The sequence below is a fragment of the Dermacentor albipictus genome, chromosome 2 (assembly GCF_038994185.2).
Source record: "Dermacentor albipictus isolate Rhodes 1998 colony chromosome 2, USDA_Dalb.pri_finalv2, whole genome shotgun sequence".
NCBI classification, from domain to species: domain Eukaryota; kingdom Metazoa; phylum Arthropoda; class Arachnida; order Ixodida; family Ixodidae; genus Dermacentor; species Dermacentor albipictus.
In genome coordinates, this window is record NC_091822.1 from 191,255,963 (window position 1) to 191,276,367 (window position 20,405).

The 20,405-nt window shown below is 43.3% G+C and overlaps 1 protein-coding gene across 1 annotated transcript in view; it reads left to right on the forward strand.

The window, feature by feature from the left end:
* The window catches only part of LOC135898468 (max-binding protein MNT-like), a 55,816-nt gene that overhangs the window by 2,620 nt on the left and 32,791 nt on the right, over positions 1-20,405 (forward strand). The window contains exons 3-4 of the mRNA XM_065427396.1: positions 12,299-12,340; positions 19,630-19,741. Coding sequence (XP_065283468.1) covers positions 12,299-12,340; positions 19,630-19,741 — 154 coding nt within the window. The remainder of the gene's footprint in view (positions 1-12,298; positions 12,341-19,629; positions 19,742-20,405) is intronic.

Genomic DNA, 20,405 nt, shown 5'->3' on the forward strand with positions numbered 1-20,405 from the left:
GATGTATAGAAAATTGCTACACAACTTCCAAATCTGATTTGACTCCGACTTAGTCGTTTGGAGAAACTATAGTTCTGCATCTCTGTCCCTTGCCTGGGTGAGGTGGCCAGGCCAGACTACTGCAACCACAAATTTGTGGCGAATATTCTTAACAAGTCTCATTGATGAATATTTGATTAATGTTACAATTAATGTAATGGTTCATGAGGAGACTTGTTTCTTAGACAAGGGTCGTGAAACTAGATCATGGGTGGCAGCATTATATCTAAGCAGTTGCCAGCGCATAATTGACTCACTCAAGTCTAGGTTGTAGGTAAGGTATCAGTAACTTGCAATTTAGCTGAAAGACAAAAGTTACATATGGTGAATAAAAATTCCCTGTGATGTCTGTCTGAAATAGTAACTTAATGGGTGACTGTGAAAAAGTGCACATATTTCCTTTCGCTGCCTGCTGTTGCATTTGAATGTACGCAATAAAATAGTAAAATGGAGGAAATTTATTTTGATAGGAGCTAATGTGTTACCAGTGCTATGTAAATCAATTGATGGTGTAATGTAAAGACATCTGGAGTTCCATCTATCGTTAAAGAAAAGCTGCACTATTCATGGAGTATCATCTAGAACTTCAGAGTAAGCTTCAGTTTGATTTCTATTACAAAAACATATTTATTAGCAGTTTCAATTGGTTTCTTGATAGGTTGTGCACATCACAAAAGAGCAACCAAACATGCAGTTTATTTTAGATGCATCAGATTTTTAAAAATTGCCTGTGGCAGATAGCAGAATTCTAACCCTCGAACTAAATTATTTCATGAAGCGGTCATTAGTTCCATGAGAAATCGAAACGTTTAATTGGATAATTAACAAAATTACATTAATTACTTTTAAATTTATTTACTTCATGGTGCATGTTTCAATCTACAAATCGTAGCAACTGAGCTTGCAAGGCGTATTAATTTGAAATGAATTCTGAAGCTGGCACTAGTTTTGAGATATGCACTGTGAAAGTTGCAGTAAAAACGCACTGGTTCCACTTATTTTTTTTTAAAAATGCTGATTTATGCATTGAAGCAATGCTTCCATACATAAACTGAAAAATGACTGGAACTCCAATTCATTTCATCAGACACTTTGAAAATGAATATCTCAAGACTGGTGTACTCCCGAGAATTAGCTCATTAGTTCCAAGTGGATATATTGCCTTGCGAACTCGCTGGCTATAATTCTTAAATTGAAATATGTACGTACAGTAATTAATTAAACGGTTAATTCATGTAACTGTGTCAATTATTCAATTAAGAATTTTGATTTCACAGATGTAATGGGTCGTCTCATCATGAAATTTAGATCTAGGGATAGAATTGTGCTTTCTGCAACAGGTAATTTCTCGAAATATGGGGTAGCTAGGGAAGAAGAAAAAAACTGGTATAATAGTATGCAGTTGCTCGCAAAAAGCACTGTTTTGTTCGACTTGCAGCAAACGGTTGATGAATTCAAAGACTTCGCATATGCAGGGTAAAATAATTCTCCCTGCTTCACTTGCCTCTGCTATATACACTTGGAGAAATCCAAAAGATTGATTAGCTCAAACACAGAATCTGGAAGTAATTACATCTTGCCTCATACATAGCAGCACACTTATAACACTATTGACAAAACACAAGTATGTGTTCACTATAATTGATTGTCATTAGAGAGTTTTAGTTTAGGGGACGCAAGGCATTGGGGCCCTTAGCGCTTGGGTACGTTTGCTTACGCAAGCAGAAACACGTTATATGTTAGTGGCCCCAAACACAAACCGCAGTGAGGTCGCATGCGCTCGCAGTGCCTTCAACGTCTGATCGATGCTGCGTTATCACTTTTTAAAATATGAAATCAAGCATATGAAGTAAGGTACATAAAACTATTCTTAATAAAATCAGTTAATAGAGAGGTTTAGCGTGTCCGGTATTTGGGTAAATGCAGGCGGACGTAGGTTGGGGTGTTGTGGCGGAGCCGTAAATGGTGAGCGGCCTGCATGGTGCAGCCACCTGGTAGCGCAAAGCTCAAACAGAAAAAAAAAACAGCTAATATTGCAGTAACCAAGTTTATTTTACTTTGCTGCAGGTGTAAATTTTTGGCAGCAGCACTATTATGCCAGTGCCAAAGATTTATACAAGCAGCGAAGTAGTATAGACTTGGTTACAGCAATATTAGCTGTTTTTGTCTGTTTGAGCTGTGCGCCACCAGGTGGATGCAACGTGCAGGCCGTACCCGTTTACTCCCCCGCCCCAACGCCCCGGGGCGTCCGCCTGCATTTGCCCGAATACTGGACACACTTGGAAAAACGCTAACATAATCCTAATCCATAAGAAAGGGGACGCTAAAGACTTGAAAAATTATAGACCGATCAGCTTACTGTCCGTTGCCTACAAACTATTTACTAAGGTAATCGCAAATAGAATCAGGAACACCTTAGACTTCTGTCAAGCAAAGGACCAGGCAGGATTCCGTAAAGGCTACTCAACAATAGATCACATTCACACTATCAATCAGGTGATAGAGAAATGTGCAGAATATAACCAACCCTTATATATAGCTTTCATTGATTACGAGAAAGCATTTGATTCTGTCGAAACCCCAGCAGTCATGGAGGCATTACGGAATCAGGGTGTAGACGAGCCGTATGTAAAAATACTGAAAGATATCTATAGCGGCTCCACAGCCACCGTAGTCCTCCATAAAGAAAGTAACAAAATCCCAATAAAGAAAGGCGTCAGGCAGGGGGATACGATCTCTCCAATGCTATTCACAGCGTGTTTACAGGAGGTATTCAGAGACTTGGATTGGGATGAAATGGGGATAAAAGTTAATGGAGAATACCTTAGTAACTTGCGATTCGCTGATGATATTGCCTTGCTTAGTAACTCAGGTGACCAACTGCAATGCATGCTCACTGACCTGGAGAGGCAAAGCAGAAGAGTGGGTCTAAAAATTAATCTGCAGAAAACTAAAATAATGTTTAACAGTCTCGGAAGAGAACAGTAATTTACAATAGGCAGCGAGGCACTGGAAGTCGTAAGGGAATACATCTTCTCAGGGCAGGTAGTGACTGCGGATCCGGATCATGAGATGGAAATAATCAGAAGAATAAGAATGGGCTGGGGTGCGTTTGGCAGGCATTCTCAGATCATGAACAGCAGGTTGCCATTATCCCTCAAGAGAAAAGTGTGTAATAGCTGTGTCTTACCAGTACTCACCTACGGGCCAGAAACCTGGAGGCTTACGAAAAGGGTTCTACTTAAATTAAGGACGACGCAACGAGCTATGGAAAGAAGAATGATAGGTGTAACGTTAAGGGATAAGAAAAGAGCAGATTGGGTGAGGGAACAAACGCGAGTTAATGACATCTTAGTTGAAATCAAGAAAAAGAAATGGGCATGGGCAGGACGTGTAATGAGGAGGGAAGATAACCGATGGTCATTAAGAGTTACAGAATGGATTCCAAGGGAAGGGAAGCGTAGCAGAGGGCGGCAGAAAGTTAGGTGGGCGGATGAGATTAAGAAGTTTGCAGGGACGGCATGGCCACAATTAGTACATGACCGGGGTTGTTGGAGAAATATGGGAGAGGCCTTTGCCCTGCAGTGGGCGTAACCAGGCTGATGATGATGATGATGATGATGATGGACACACTAAACCTCTCTAATATATATAAAAACGATGTCTGTTGACCTTGGTGAAAGATTTATCAGATTATTTACTCTCTAGCTACTCGTAAGTTCTTGTACATAGCGAGAGTCACGTGGGTAACGTGACCGCTTAGGGGCAGCAATGTTTTCGGCCGCCCCAACAACCCCAAGGACGCAAGTAGATGTAGTGGTCTGCTCGTGCGCAGTACCGTCGCCACTAGTTATTGCGTATGCAAGCCGCTTGCGTCCTCTAAACTAAAACTCTCTAGTATACCTGAACTGACCATAAAGCTGCTGCCCATGGATACCAGCACACTTGTGTAAGGGCAGCAGTCCGCTAACCTAGCATCACACAATATCTAATAAGTATATTTTTTGTGATCTCCGAGTACTATACCAATCTGCTGCTTTGTGGAACTCAAAAAAAGAAACATTGCAATCTTTAAAAAAAAATAAAATTGTGCGATCAGTGTTAAGCAAGCTCAGCCTTACTTAAAATCAGGAGTTGCTTTGGTAGCAGGCAGGATGTGATCGTACATACTATGTAGCAAATATGTGTTTTATGTGCACTAATGGTTGATGTTGGGTCTCTATACCATTGCTTGGCTATAACATCGTCCTTGATAACCCTAGCCCATGTTGGCTATTGACCCAATATGTATGATGAGAATATAATTAAATCTAGATTATTTTTTGTATGCATCCAGTGCAGAAGTTGGTAATGTTTGTTAGTCATTTTGAGCAGCGCATCATTATATGCGGTATCATTGTATCTATTTTACATTGTCCTTTTGCCCACTGGTCTGCATACTTTGCAGGCTTCTTTACATCTGCTGCAAAGTATCATGTACAAACTTTGAACGAGAAGAAAGGGGGGTTAACCGAGGGGCCTGATTTTTGTTAGTCATATAAGAAGCCAACAAACACTGACACAAAGGACAACTTAGGGGAAATTACTTGTGCTTAATAAATGAAATAAAGAAACAATAAATTAATGGAAATGAAAGTGGATGCAAAAAAAAAAAGCTTGCCGTAGGTGGGGAACGATCTCACAACCTTTGCATTTCTCGTGCAATGCTCTACCAATTGAGCTACTGCGGCGTAGTTTCCCCATCCACTTTCTTGGGTATTTATGTTTCCTCGTAGAACCCTGGGAGTGTTAGCCAGCGCCACCACTCACAGACCTTGGCGGCGGACATGGAACGTCCTTTCTGCCGCAGGCTTCACGAGAATGTGACATGATGCATGCTCACGTGACGTAACGTTTCTGCCGCAGGCGTCACATTCTCATGACATTCACATGACATATCCCGCCTCCCTTACTACTATTATTTTTTCCCTTCTCTTTCTTTACTGCTGTATGGTGCATTTCCAGTAGCATCATTGTGCATTCAGCATTGGACGAATAATCGAATCTTTACTTACAGCGCGAACGAACCAACAAGGACAAAAAAGAAAGAAGTAACACGAGTGCAGACTCACTACAGAAAACTTATTTTTTACAAACACCACATAAATAGGAAAACTAATGCATGCGTAAAGATGCAATTGTACCGACTCACCCAGCTAGCTGATCAACCGAAGTCACGTGCCATGGTCAATGACATTGCAAGCAGTGCGTCTTGTGCAGAGGCATCTGTGCATGTGACCTTGGCTCCCTTGAGATTGAAGGCGCGCATCCTTCTGTTTGACATTTTAATCATTTTCATGCCATGCAACCGTTTCATACTTTACAGACACGGTCACCAATGCACAATTTACACATTGCGCTTTTTTGTTTGCAACGCAATGCCCAAACCTGCTGAGGGGTCCTTTAAACTGTGACATTATTACAGGAAGACTGGGTTATCATGCAGCCATCACCTGCAATAGATTAAAACATGCTAAATGAGAAGCTAAAAGTGCAGTGTGTACATATATATATTTTAAAATGTGCCCTAAATTATCACATTTATGTGTGTAAAATCGGTACAAAATTTGAAGCCTTTTTCTAAATTGTAATGCTAGCTTTGCCATGATGCAGTTTGTCAAGCTAATGTAGACATGGCTAACGTGATGAAACAATGTGCAAGCGGTAAGCCCCCGCATGTGCAGCTTGCGTATCACCTGCATTTGAACCATGACCGCTGCCATCATTAGTTGGGCAAATGTGCAGTGCAGAGAAACACTTGCGAATGAGTAAATGCATCTGATTTTGCCTTCAGGTGTGGCTTTACAGCAGCACACTCCAAAATGGCGTGAAGCTGCGCCTCACAAAATTATTGTTCATATCCGGGCTCTGCTTCAGGCTTAGGCAGTGGGGAGGTGACAGCTGACACTTGTAATAAAGCAGACATGATATAATCAAACCTTATTACACACTGCAGCAGGGGATGACATCGTCACTTTTTATTCTTGTCTTTCCAAGGACTGACTAAGCCCATTGCTGCTTAGTTTCAATAATCTGACAAGAACCGGCATATTTAGCATTGCATTTAATGTGCTGCACTTTTCTGTGAAGCTGTGTCATACTTCAAAAGAGAAGAATAGTTAGCTGATTTCTGAATGTATAAAATAAGACCACCTTTGGAGCTCTGCCCTGTTGTGCCAAGTTGATTTTATAAAGATTTTAATACTGTTGAATGCAGTGCAATAATTATTTCTGGAATTTACAAGCAGAGATTGGTTGTACACACGAAACTGGTAATGCACTGTGTTTACTCACACACTGATAGTTCAGTTAAATAGCTGTGGAAATGCTCACGTTCTTGTGCAGTTTCTTTGTTTCTGGCTCTTCTGTCCTCGGAATGTAACAGTGCTTAAAGGGACCCTGAAACGCTTTTGACGATTTTCTACAAACGTACTGAGTCGTTAGAGTAGGTCCTTCTGATCATTAATTGACACGTCTAAGTGCTCTGCGTAAAGCGTGTAATTTATTATAGGGTTTTAAAAATGCACATCGCTGCCGATCGCAGCGCACCGCTCGGCGGAATTTTAAGCCGCCCCTACCCATATGACCGAAATCACCCATATGACGTCAGTGGGGCGAGCTATCCGATTGGCTGACCAGGGTGCGTGATCGATAATTTTTCCACCCTTATGGTAAACAAATGATCTTCGTAATAGTTGGAATGTTAGTTAATTTGTTTTTATAAAGAGAAAGTAGCAGAAAGAGAATGCACAAGAACAATTTTTCAGTACACTTAAGCACTTCCGGCACACACCAAGTGTCGTATGCTTGTGTTACAACGTACTCCATTTTGACGAGAGCTCCGCGGTCAGAGTTGGTCTCAGTCTCTTCGCGAGCACTATGATTCGACTTTGTTGCCTTGTGGACTGCAAACGTAGCGACTGGCAATATGTCAAGCTGCGACATAGTGTCCCTCTGCAGGGCAGCGTACGAGCGAACTGGCTGCTGCGCATCGGACTGCCGCTATCCGATCGGCGCCAGGATTTGTGCGTTTGTGGCCGTCACTTTACACCGGCAGATTACTAACGCACTAGAGTTTCGCGAGTCCCGTATTAGGCAAACGTAAGCGCAAGGGGACAGGGTGTGGCCGCTTGACTGTGCCGTAATGGGATGAGCCGAGATGAGCAGAAGGGCAAATGCGAATAGTCTGCACGGTGCAGCCACCTGGTGGCATAGAGCTCAACCATACACAGTAGCAGCAACGAAGCGTATTCTTCTTTGCTGCTGGTGCGTATTTTTCGCAGGAGTGTAATCATCAACACGTTGTTTTTATAAATGTTTAAAATGTTTTAAACTTGGTTAGAACAATATTAGCGCTTTGTTTGGCTAGTTAAGCGCTGCGCCAACAAGTGTCTGGACTGTGCAGACCGATCAGGCCGCTCACGTACGTCTACGCCAAAGTTCCTTCATCAGCTTGAGTTTATGCCTCCAGTCATTTGCCGATATGACCAGCTTGCCTTTGGCTAACGGAATACCAGACACGTTCGGCGCTACGACAGAATGCTCGCAACGCACGCTGCTTCGATAGCTCTCGCTTGGGGTCGACAGCCAAGCGGCTAGCGGAGTGGTTTCGCGCGGGCGGGGGCAGGCGTCAAAACAACCGGAAGTGGACGATGTGACGTCGCATCGTGACGCAGGAGCAGTGAAGGCGGAGCTTAGCCCCGCTCGCTCGGCGAACGAGTTGAGGAGAAAAAGCATGGCTGGGGAGGAGGGTAACTTCTAATCGCTTGTAGCTCCATTAATACGTAACGCTTCACTTAAATTGTGGTGCAAATGTTCTACTTAAGCTGTACCCTACGCGTCTACAAAATTTGTCCGAACCGTTTCAGGGGCCCTTTAAAGGGACACCAAAGAGAGGGAAAAAATATGCAAGTGCCCCCTCCTTTTTTATGATTTTCTAAATGATAGCCAAAGTTAAAGAAGTATGCTTAGATCTCACGCAAGTTTGCATCAACAGGCTTCTCCTGTGCACTTAACATGCAGCCAAGATTGGCAATCCTCCACTGATAAGCACTCTCGAAGCTAATAGATGTGTTTCGAAAGATTGGACCGTGCGAGGAATGAAGGACAGCAGGGATGGCAGCACCAGTCCACATATTTCTAGCCTGAGGTCCTCCATGTTGCCTAGCTCCCGTGAGGTGTGCAGAGAAGAGCACTTGCAGGTTTTGCATATTGTTAAGATGCTATTGTCATGCACATAGCTCATATTTAGTCTGGACGCTTTAACATCAAAAATAAATATAGCTGCGTCTTTAAGTTACTGCTTAGCAACATGGCACTCACTATGACCACTCTGTCACTCTGTACAGAAACTTTCGTGCTGCTTTCTCAGCTTCTACCCTTGCTGGCCCAAATCTAAAACTACTTGTCCTCCTGTTCTGTTGATTGATTTATTAAGTTTAATGTCCTGAAGTTAATGTCCTGTGAGAGACGTAATGGGAGACTCTCAATTGATTTTGACAACCTGAAATTCTTTATGTGCAACCATAGTACAGTACACAAGCATCTTGCATTCTACCCCTATTAAATTGAAGCCACTGCGGTGAGAAATTCAACTCGTGGCTTTGGACTTCAGCAGCGGAATGCGATAGCCACTGAGTCACTGCTGTAGGTTAAGTCTACTTGTGACACTGCGCTTCTTGAAAGAGACCTTGCCTTGCCACACACTGATAGTCCAGTTAAATAGCTGTGGAAATGCTCAGGTTCTTGTACAGTTTCTTTGTTTCTGGCTCTTCTGTCCTCGGAATGTAACGGTGCTTAAAGGGACACCAAAGAGAGGGAAACAAATATGCAAGCCGTGTCAGTAAATTACCCTTCTACACCGCCAAAAAAGCCACTTATGGCCTTGCAAGCAAAAAAATAAAATAAATGCAAGCACAAAATATCTGTGGCAACGCGTCCTTGATGTTCCCATACCAGCTTGCTGTGATGACATGGATTTCGACACCATCCACTTCAGCCTAGTTACGTTTTTGTTGACAAATATTGACTGCACTGTGTTCTAGGATAGTGAAAAGCTGAACTTCACAGGTTGTGAGAACCTTTACTGAGCCACAATTCCAAATACAAAAATACATTAACTAGCACCAGGGTTCTGACATGAAATTTTAAAAATTGTAGTGTGACCTTCATTTTCAGTTTTAATAATTGACCTATTAATGCAAAATGATCAAATCTAGATGTTAGAGAGAATACCTTATCAGTCTACACTGATTTAGTGTTTCTGTTTAGTGTCCCTTTAAATGAGGAAAAATATAGTTGTTGCAAAGTAGATTGTACTTTGTCAGCTAAATCTGGATGTGGAAGAGATGTTGGCCCCGACTTTGATATAGAAAAATGCTAGAGTCAACCCTCACAGAATTTTTAAAAAGGAAGCTTTGTAGTTGAATAAAAATTTGTCCTGGTCACTGAATTAAAAGACGTCATCCATGTTTCCTATCTGATCTGAGAATAATACCCCCCCATCGCCTGTTTTTTTTTATTCTTAGTTGCTTACACTGCTTGAAACTGTATCTGATTTTGCTGTTTTCTGACATTGAAGAAGATTGAGTTATGTGGTGCAATCTTGTCAACTACTGTCCACATTAAATTATTAGCTCAGCAAATGGAGTTCCATGTTTTAATGCATATTTGCTGTTGTTTTAATTAAAGGTGCACAAACATTGAACTGTTACAGTACTATACGAATACATTTTGTTAATTTATGTTCATAAAAATTGATATTTAAGTTTCTAATATTTCCCTTTGGCCAAAACATAAGGGCGTACTGTACTATAATTACTTGAGCAGGTGTTGGGCAAAGACTTTAAGCTAGTGGTGAATGGGTATTGGTCACTCTGTATAACAGCTGCTTAAACAAAGCAAATGTTTTTTGTGGACTCGTACTGAGTAGGGAAGTCTGATGCTTAGTATTTTGCCCATTACACTGTCGCAAGCAAATGCATTGGCATATGCTGTAGCAATTGAAACTGGCACAGAGTGAAGCACCCTGTTAGTGGCAGCTGTCTAATACGATGTGAAAAAGTACCGTACCCTGAATCTTGCTGCTTAATCTGACTGCTCTAAATACCGGCTGCCTAGTATGAGTATTTTTTTCTAAATTTATGCTCAATAAGTCTGATACACTGTATCTTTATTTGAAAGCCGCTGAATAAGGGAAGGTATTATACTTGTATGGGGTAGAGACTTGTGAATGGAGGCTGTTTACTTAAAGGGCCCCTGAAACGGTTCGGACAAATTTTGTAGGCGCGTAGGGTACAGCTTAAGTAGAACATTCGCACCACAATTTAAGTGAAGCGTTACGTATTAATGGAGCTGCAAGCGATTAGAAGTTGCCCTCCTCCCTAGCTATGCTTTTCCTCCTCAACTCGCTCGCCGAGCGAGCGGCGCTAAGCTCCGCCTTCACTGATTCAGCGTCACGATGCGACGTCACATCGCTCACTTCTGGTTGTTTAGGAGCACGCCCCCTCCCGCGCGAGACCTCTCCGCTAGCCGCTTGGCCGTCGACCGAGAGCTATCGAAGCAGCGTGCGTTGCGAGCATTCTGTCGTAGCGCCGAACGTGTCCGGTACTCCGCTAAAAACAGGCAAGCTGGTCATTTCGGCAAATGACCGGAGGCATAAACTCAAGCTGATGAAGGAAGTTTAGCGTAGACGTACGTGAGCAGCCTGATCGGTCTGCACGGTCCAGACACTTGCTGGCGCAGCGCTTAACCAGTCAAACAAAGCGCTAATATTGCTCTAACCAAGTGTAAAGCATTTTAAACATTTTTAAATCAATGTGTTGATGATTACACTCCTGCGAAAAATACACACCAGCAGCAAAGAATACACTTCGTTGCTGCTACTGTGTATGGTTGAGCTCTGTGCCACCAGGTGGCTGCACCGTGCAGACCGTTTGTAACACAAGCAGACGACACTTGCTGTGTGCCGGAAGTGCTGAAGTGTACTAAAAAACTATTCTTGTGTATTCTCTTTAAGTTATTTTCTTTTTACAAAAACAAAGTAACTAACATTCCAGCTATTACGAGCATCATTTGTTCACCATAAAGTTGGAAAAATTATCGACCACGCGCCCTGGTCAGCCAATCAGATAGCTCGCCCATGTGACGTAATATGGGTTATTTGCATCATATGGGTAGGGGCGGCTTAAAATTCCGCCGAGCAGTGCGCTGCGATCGGCAGCGATGGGTATTTTTAAAACCTTATAATAAATTACACGCTTTACGCAGAGCACTTAGATGCATCAATTAATGATCAGAAGGACCTACTCTAACGACTCAGTACGTTTGTAGAAAATCGCCAAAATCGTTTCAGGGTCCCTTTAATTCAATGCGTACCTGTCATTAAGCAAGCCCTACCAGGGATATTTCGATAATTCTTTAATATCTTTCCAAATGAAGCGTACATTCTGATGCACAAAGGCATAGTCCCTGCGTGTTTACTGAACAACCACGTGGAAAGAGAGAATTTTATTACGTGGTAGATAGCCTGACTAAAGAATGAGAAATCTTGACTTGTGCCTCTCTGCAGACTTAATTTGTGCATTTATGGATATTCACATTTGATTTTCGTGGCTCACATTATTTCTGTAACAAGATGCTTGTGTGTGGCATTTAGATTATTATAATTTCTTTTTTGTCACAGTAACTTTCAATTTTGTTCTAGATATTAAGAACTGCACTTCCTTTGCACATCTATTCGTGTGCAGTTCTTCTGTTTCATTGCTAATTGTGTTCATTGCACACCCTTGTGGCTTGCTTAGTACATCCAGTTTACTGCACCTTTATTTGACTACATTTGCACATGTGGAATGCCATATTTTGAAACAAACATTTTTTTTCTTTTTTCACTTGTTTGCCTATTCTTTCTTTGCCTACATTATTCAAACAGCAAAAGTTTAGTGCTGCATGACACTATAGTGTTAACTGATGTGCTAAAGGGATCATCATTGGGAGTAGAAATATCTGTATATTATATAGCCTCAATTTAATAACTTTTAACCTTGTGCTTAACGTAGTTGTCCATGTAGCGAGATGTGAAAATTAAATTCTCATTAGATTATTGTTTGCTGCTTTTAAGTCTTAATTCATTCACAATGCCTTGCCAAACTGATTTGAACATGCCAGTGACCTTGCATTATTCATTTTTTCTTCTTTGCTCTTTGTTCCTTTTCTCACTCAGGGCGGGCACACGTGAAGTCCACAATAAGCTTGAAAAAAATAGGTGAGTGCTATTTTTGCAAGCTTTTTTCTTTTCATTTGCTTTTCCATTGTTAGGACTACACTCACTTTATACGAAAGCAGCGCACATGCTGCAATGCCCTTCTAATGCTAACAATAAACCTACAAATATTTTTTTATGCAAGGCTACCCCTTTCTCCCCTCTTTTCTTTCCCCCTTTACAATGTTCAACTGCTATAGGGTTGTCGTCTTCTGTCGATAGGAGCTTCAAACAGTGTGATCTCAACTAACACATTTTCACTGTTCTCAGAGGCAGGGTTCGTAGTGGTTGTTGAAACCATTTAAAACCCTTGAATGTGAAACTGACATTTTCAAAAGCCTTTAAGTTTTACGGAGCTTTTAAAAATGCTTGAATAAGTTGTGTACAAATTCAGCGTCCAGCATCAGCGTTCTTGGAGTAACAGAAGCTAATCGCGAAGGCGATGCTTTCATGGATTAGATGAGCTGGAAGCAATTGCAGAGCCGGGAACATGTCATGGACGCCACATTTTAGAAATTGCCTAGTTTGCTTGCTTTCTGCTGAGCTTAGTGAATATTATTTGTCTATTTGATCACAAGGTCTATATAAAGCCAAAAGTAAATCCAATCCAATCCATTCAGCCTTTGTGTGGTAGGGAGCTATTTGGTTTGTGGCGGCAGGTGATTGTCCATGCAAAAAAAAAAAAGAAAGTAACATAGTGAGCATCCATGTGCAATAAAAAAGATTTGCTCTTTTTGCCGTAAGGCGGCATCGTGGTGCTTCATTCATTGAAAATGCCTTGTCAAAGCCTTCTGAGCCCTCAAAAGCCCTTGAATTTTTTTCCCAAAAGCTGCACTGAACCTGCACAGAGGCAATTGTAAAGTAGATTTGTATATTGTGAATAAGTGAGGGTATTGATGATCACATACAAGCAAAACAATTTGCAAGAGTATGCAGGTATACACATCATGATCAGTGTGAGCATGATCGAGGTCTACACCCGTGAATTCAATGATAAAGAGAGAAGTAGACACCAGAGGTGCGAATGCGTTAGTGTGTCAGAGTCAGCTATTTGCAGTGACACAGGGTAACATGTCTACAGCCTGAATGGACAGTTTTAGTTTAGTGTGCGCTATAACATAGCGGTTCATCACTGCTCATGCGCAGAACGCTAAATGACGCATAGCATATAGCGTACACGTGCTATTTCTCAGATTTAGCGCTACAATCTTTGCATTGTTTACATAGTTTACGTAAAACGTGGTGGTGGTCCCGGCTGCCTGCTAGGAATTGAATTTGGCATTGCTTTTGTAAAATTCACTTCTTTCGAAGCAAATGACTGTGTAATCTGCTTTAGCTTAGTCAACATCACCTCGCTTATGTTGACATGTCTGCAATGCTTTTGCATTCATCCATGTAGGGATAACTAAGTGTCCCTTGAATTCTTTTCTTCAGAATTTCCACTGCTGAATGCTTGTTTGTTGTTTTGCTGGCAACATATTTAAACAAAGGCAGCGGCCAGCCTAGCTGTGAAAAATTATTGCCATCAAAACAAAAATATTTTGACATTGTAACACATCTTTCTTTTGCTTCGGTAGGCTGGTAGTAGCAGGCAACTAAAAGCCTATTATACTGCTACTGCCAACTAGCCTGCCAATTATGCAGCCTATAGATGGCATAGTGAATTATCATGCATCTTTCAAATTTGCAATTTTCCGGCAGGTGGCAGATAATGCAGCCTAACACCAATGTCTTTGCTTGCGTGGCTGGTATACATTTAGCCGTTTTGCAATGACACAGAACTTATAAATATTATTTAACAAATTTTGGTGATGAGTCTTTTAGCTGGGTTGGTGCAGTGCAGTAGTTTTGCCTACTTTCTCTTTAACATATACAGTCGAACCCACTTATAATGATACCAGTTTTAACAATATATTGTCACATGGTGGTGATGTTGAAGAACACAGTAGTAATACTGTGAACGACAAAACTAACTTTTATTGGGTGAACCTGTGCCCACAAGACAGGCTACACTTAATAGCACAACGATAGCGGCGAACACGGTCGGTGATCATCGAAAATCTGATCAATGGGTCAAGCACGTCGGCTTTTATACAGTAGTCGTCGAATGTTCCAGACTAATTGTTGGGACCCGCCGTGCCTTCCAGAAAGTTCTACACCATTCGCGTCACGCGATGAAATTAGATAACACAAGGTTTGGCGACAACAGACAGCGGATAGAAGCATCGATAACTTTCCAGAAACTTCGAATACATGCAGGCGCGTCCCGCGCTGTGCGATAACATTCGGTAGGCGGCGAAACGTGGTTGCCCGATAAAGATAAGTACACGTGTCAATATCAGGTATAACAATGAAAGTTGCTGCACCGTCAACTTTTGTATGCTTTTTATGGGGAAATAACCCGCTTACTACAATGCCCCCATGGCACATTATTGGTTATAACGATGAAGTCTGGCTGCTGGGTGTCCATGCTGAAAGGTGATGGAATGCGAAATCCTTGAAAAGAAGCAAGAAAAAGTGAAATACGAGCCACTGCAAGATTGCCCGCCATCCCAACTGCTACCGCGCGCTTCTCTCCATAAGAGATGCATGCCAGCCTCGCATGCATCTCTCTTGTCACTGTTCCATCCCTCCGAACACGAATGGGCTGCGCCCATAGCTTTGTGCTGTGCCACCTTCTGAAACATGAATGGACCGTGCCACTGCGCTTACAGCGCTGCTGGCGCTGTAAGCTCGCTGCTCGCTGGGCCCTCATTCTGCGCAATTCTGCTAACGGATGAAGTCATTTGTGCTTGTCTTTGTTCGTTGCATCAAAGTCGCTCCTTACCGCCTGGTTTCTCTGCCTCGTTTGACTCGCCACCGAAATGGAAGATGGCTGATCCACCCAATAATCATCGGCATTGCATGACGTTGCCGGTAAAACGAAAACGCATTGCTATAGATTTGGAAACAAAGTGCTTCTAACTGATAAGACAATCATCGCAAATGTGCTGGCATCGGATAGTGACAGTGACGGCCACAATGGCAGCGCTGACGCGGTAGGGCAGGCTGCCTCAATTTTGTTCCCACAGGAAGCCCTGTCGATGATTCAGTCCCTCAGAGGCTTGTTTTCGCAAAGGACCTTTTGCTGCACTACGTGGAGTATTTGGATGTCTTGGAGAAGGATGTTGGCAAGCTTCGTGTAAAGCAAGCAAGGCTGCTGCACACAGGGTTTTCTCATACAACCCAGTGGGAAGTATGTGGCAAGACGCTTGTGGTGATCTCGTCCCAGCCTTTCTTTTGGATTTCTCAAGCAGAGACGCTGCTGCGGCAACATTCCCACATTCTTTAAAAGGTGCTTTTTGGAGCCTTCAAAGCCATGCCTCGGTGGAGCTAGTATGTCATTTGCCGCCCGTGACCGCTCTTTGCAGTTGTTATAGCAGTGCCATTCTTGAATGCCGACAGCAGCGGCTTGTTAACGACATGAGATCAGAGTGCGCAGGAAGGAGAGTTAGACAGTTAAATGAGTCTAAACAATCAGAAGCTGGATGGAGGGAGGTGGTGGCTAGAACTGGCCTCCCCGCCATTATAGTTTTCTCGGAACAGCTACGCCGTCCCCCATTTTGATTTCTTTTTTCGTGCAACCCAGTTATAACAATTACTGGTTATAACAATGGAATGGAATGGAAAACTTTAATCACTCTTTAAAGGTTTTAGCGGGTCGAGGCCGAAGTCTTCGTTCTTGAAGCTTGAGTCCTCTTCAGCCATGGATGGGCCCCTAGTCCAGGGCTCCACTGAGCCGGGCCGCCTCGCACGCGTGCGCTATTAGAGCTCTTTGAGTCTCTAGCTCGCGGCTGGTGAGCCAGCTCTCCCATTGCTCCGCACTTGGTGTTTTGTGTTTGTGGAATGCCTGGTTTCTTGTACACTCCCATGTAATGTGGTATAATGTTGGCTTAGCTCCACACCACGGACAGGTTGCGCTATACTGCGTGGGGAACATCCTACTTAGTATGTGTAAGTTTGGAAAGGTGCCCGTTTGCAGTCTCCGCCATCCTGCGGCCTCCTCCTTTGTTAATGCTTTATGTGGTGGCGGATATTGATATCTTAGACCCTTATAGATGTTTAATAGCTCTGAATAGCTGTTCCCGCAGTTGATCTGTGGCCCCTCTGGGGCGGTTGACGTTCCTGCTCGGCTGGTCATCCCTCGAGCTAGGCAGTCCGCCCCTTCGTTGCCCCTGATCCCTGCGTGGCTTGGTATCCAGATAATGTTATGTGTGGGTTGTCCCTCAGCGATTGGAACTCTGCTGAGGATCTTGAGCGCCGTGTTACTTATTTTGCCTCTTATATAGCTCCGGCACGTCTCTTGTGAATCTGTTAGAATATCGAGCGATATTCCTGTTCTATAACCTTCTTCCGCTGCCAGTGCGACAGCAATTTCCTCTGCCTCGGTTATGTTAGCCACCTCGGCCGTGAGTCCTGTGATTAATTCTCCTTGATTATTTACTACTACCGCTGCCGCGTTGTTTTTGTGTGCGTGTGAGTATAGGGACGCATCGGTATAGACTGTATTGTCCCGATGTCCCATCGTCTTTTCGTAAAACTCTGCCCTAGCCTGTCTCCTACTCGCATGGAGGTTTGGGTCCATGTTGCGAGGGATAGGTTGTATGCGTAGTTTCTTTCTTAGTGGGTCTGGTATTGTGGCCCTGCTACTTTGTGATTTTTCTACTTCCCGACCTAGCTTTGTCAGGAGCGCCCTTCCCGTCGTTGTATTGCTGAGTCTTCGTACTTGTGCGTTGAGCTGGCATTCCCTGAGTTCTTCAAAAGTGTTGCTGATTCCAAGTTGCATGAGTTTGTCGTTGGATGTGTTCCTTGGGAGGTGGAGAGCTGTTTTATACGCTTTCCGGAGGATGGTCTCCACTTGCTCTTTTTCGGTTTTGGTGATTGCATGGTACGGCAGTGAGTATGTGACCCGGCTGACTATCAGGCTGTTGACCAACCTGAGTGTGTCCTCCTCTTTCATGCCATATCGCTTGTGTGCCACTCTGCTAATCATTCGGCCCACCTGTCCTGCTGCTTTGTTTAGCAGGCAAATTGTGTGGCTGCATTTCCGGCTTCCTTGCAACCACATGCCGAGGATTCTAATCATCTTTTGTTCCGGGATGTTCTGTCCTTCTAGCCTTACTTCGAGCGGGGCATCAGTGGGGTGTCTGCCCACCCTGAGGAGTTCAGATTTCTCCGTGGAGCATCTGAGGCCTCTTTGCTTTGTGTATTCTTCGATGCAGGTGGCAGCTTCTTGTAGTGCCTCTTGTTTATCCCCTAGTGAGCCTTGAGTAGTCCAGATCGTTATGTCGTCCGCGTATATTGCGTGACTGATTCCTTGGATCTTGCTAAGTTTCTTGGTAAGGTTGACCATCGCTATGTTGAAGAGTACTGGCGAGATTACTGAGCCCTGCGGAGTGCCCTTGCATGGCGTTTGAAAGGCGTCACTCCGTAGGTCTCCTAGGCCTACTGTCGCTGTTCTGTCGGTTAGGAAGCTTCTGATATAGTCATGGACTTTCTTCCCGCAATTAGTGGTGTTAATCCCCTCCATAATGGCGGCGTGGGAGACGTTGTCAAAGGCTCCCTTGATGTCGATGGCCATGACCACGTTTTCCCCGTGTTTCGGCATTGTCTCGAGTACCTCTTCTTTTAGCTGTAGCAAGATATCTTGGGTAGACAAGTTTGCCCTGAAGCCGAACATGGTGTTGGGGTACCATCCTCCGTCTTCAAGATGCGTTTGGATTCTTCGGGTCACTATTCTTTCGTACAGCTTGCCTAGGCATGATGTAAGCGAAATTGGTCTGAGATTTTCAATTTGGAGTTTTTTGCCAGGTTTGGGAATCATCACCACTACGGCGTGTTTCCACTCCGCTGGTACTTTGCCATCCTCCCATAGTTTGTTGAGGTAGAGGGTGAGCTGATCAATTGTTTCGTCGCTGAGGTTTCGAATTAGCGAGTTTCGGATTTTGTCCGCCCCTGCTGCTGTGTTCTTTGTTGCAGCCCTTACAGCCTCGACGACCTCTTCTCTTGTGATGGGTCGGTCCGTAGTTGAGTTTTCATCACCCTGGTAGTCGCCTCGGTAGCCTTCTATCGAGATCTTTCCGTAGCATTTTTCCCGTACTGCTTGGAGCAGTTGTTCTTCTGTTCCTTCATACTGGTGGATTAACCTCTGAATGGATTTGCTGCTTTCCGCTTTGCTCTTGCTCGGATCCATGAGTGTTCTGAGGATATGCCATGTTCTGGCTGTGCTTAGGGTGCCATTCAGTGAGGTACTAAACTGCTGCCACCCCTGCCTTGCCAGCTGCGTTGCATACTCCTCTGCTTGGTGAGTTATTTCGGCAATTTTCTTCTTAAGCTTTCTATTTAGCTTCTGACGCTTCCACCGCTTGGTTAGGCCTCGTCGTGCCTCCCATAACCTGAGGAGTCGTTTGTCCACTTCTGGCGCTTGTTCTGTTCGTTCCACTTCTTTTGTGTAGAGATCTCTTATTTGTCTGAGTTGATGGCTCCAATCCTCTGCCGACGTTATGTCCCCTTTTAGCTGTTTACAGTGGACTCTAAAGGCATCCCAGTCTGTTAGACTTGCCTTGCCAATCTTCCTCCTGATGATTTCTGCCTCTGTGCTGACCCTGATGATGTAGTGGTCGCTGCCGAGGTTTTCTTGCAAGTTCTGGTTATAACAATACAATTTTCGTGGCACTTTAATATTGTTATAAGTGGGTTTGACTGTACTCAAATCCTTTTATAAGGGGTTTTTAATGTTTAGCCATATTGCATTCAGCATTTTACATGGTGAGCATATGGCTACAGTAAGTTTCCACTACTGTGTTGTATGCATTGGTCAAAGCAGATGTCACAGGTTAGCTGAGACATAGTTACAGCGCTAACAACACTAGCTTTCTAGTACAGCGGGCCCTTTCCTAATGTCCGTTCACTAGTGCTCTGTCCTGCCCCAATTTTTTTTTCTGTTAGTGTTGTTAGTGGTAGTAACTATGTCCTAGCAAATGCATCAACACCAACTAGCCCAACTTTCTGCGTTAATCAGAGGTTATTGTTCCTGCATGTATGTTTCGTAATTATGTATGGAACAGAGCTGCCACATGCTTGGCAAGCCAAGGTGGTTTGAAGATTTTAGAGGCTGTAATAGACTAATACTTGCATTCTTTTGTGGCGTTTCGTGGCCTGTCATTTTATTACCTTCACAGTATCCACAGCTGTGTATTCATGTTAGTTAGGTTGCAAGCTTTACAATTTAGGTGTTTCCTCTTTCCTTGCAGGAGAGCCCACCTAAAGGAGTGCTTTGAAACACTGAAAAGACAGCTTCCTAACATGGATGATCGAAAAACGTCCAACTTGACCATTCTCAGGGGTGCCCTGCGCTACATACAGGTAAACCTTGACTCAATTCTTTTCTTTTTTGACAAACAAGGATGGCATTCTTGTGAACTGGGGTAATCAAAGTGCAATGTTTTAACTGTGAAGCAAACTATTACAGTCAAACTACAGCTGTTTCATTGGAACAACATTGTTTAAATGTGTAACCTTGGGATGATTGCTTATAACCTGGAAGCAGTACGAAGTGTTGAAAGCTGCTTTCACATTGTTTTGATTTATAGCTGGGTTCATCGTCCATTTTCAAAACATGATAGTTCTTTCCAATTTCCTAGTTTCTTTCACCAACAATATGAAATAAACATTTCAGTTCTGGTAGCACTGGTGGTATGTGAATGTTTGTTGAATATATTGTGTTGAGTGTACTTGAATGCGTGCATTGGCTGTACTTAAGTATATGGCACCCCACACAATGTTTGGCGAAAAAGCAACTGCTCTGAAAACCTCATGCCTGCTAGCTGGCAGCAATGCACATAATAAATAATTCCCTCATAGCAACAGAGTGTTGGAAGCTCTTTAAGACAGTAGCGGTTGGGGAGTGTATCTGTAGTTCTATTATTGTGTTTGTGCCTCCAGCTGCCACAGGAGAGCTTCAAGGTTACCATCTATTGTTTCGTTCATTCTAATTCTATTCATGCCCCAATGTGTGAAATGTAAACTG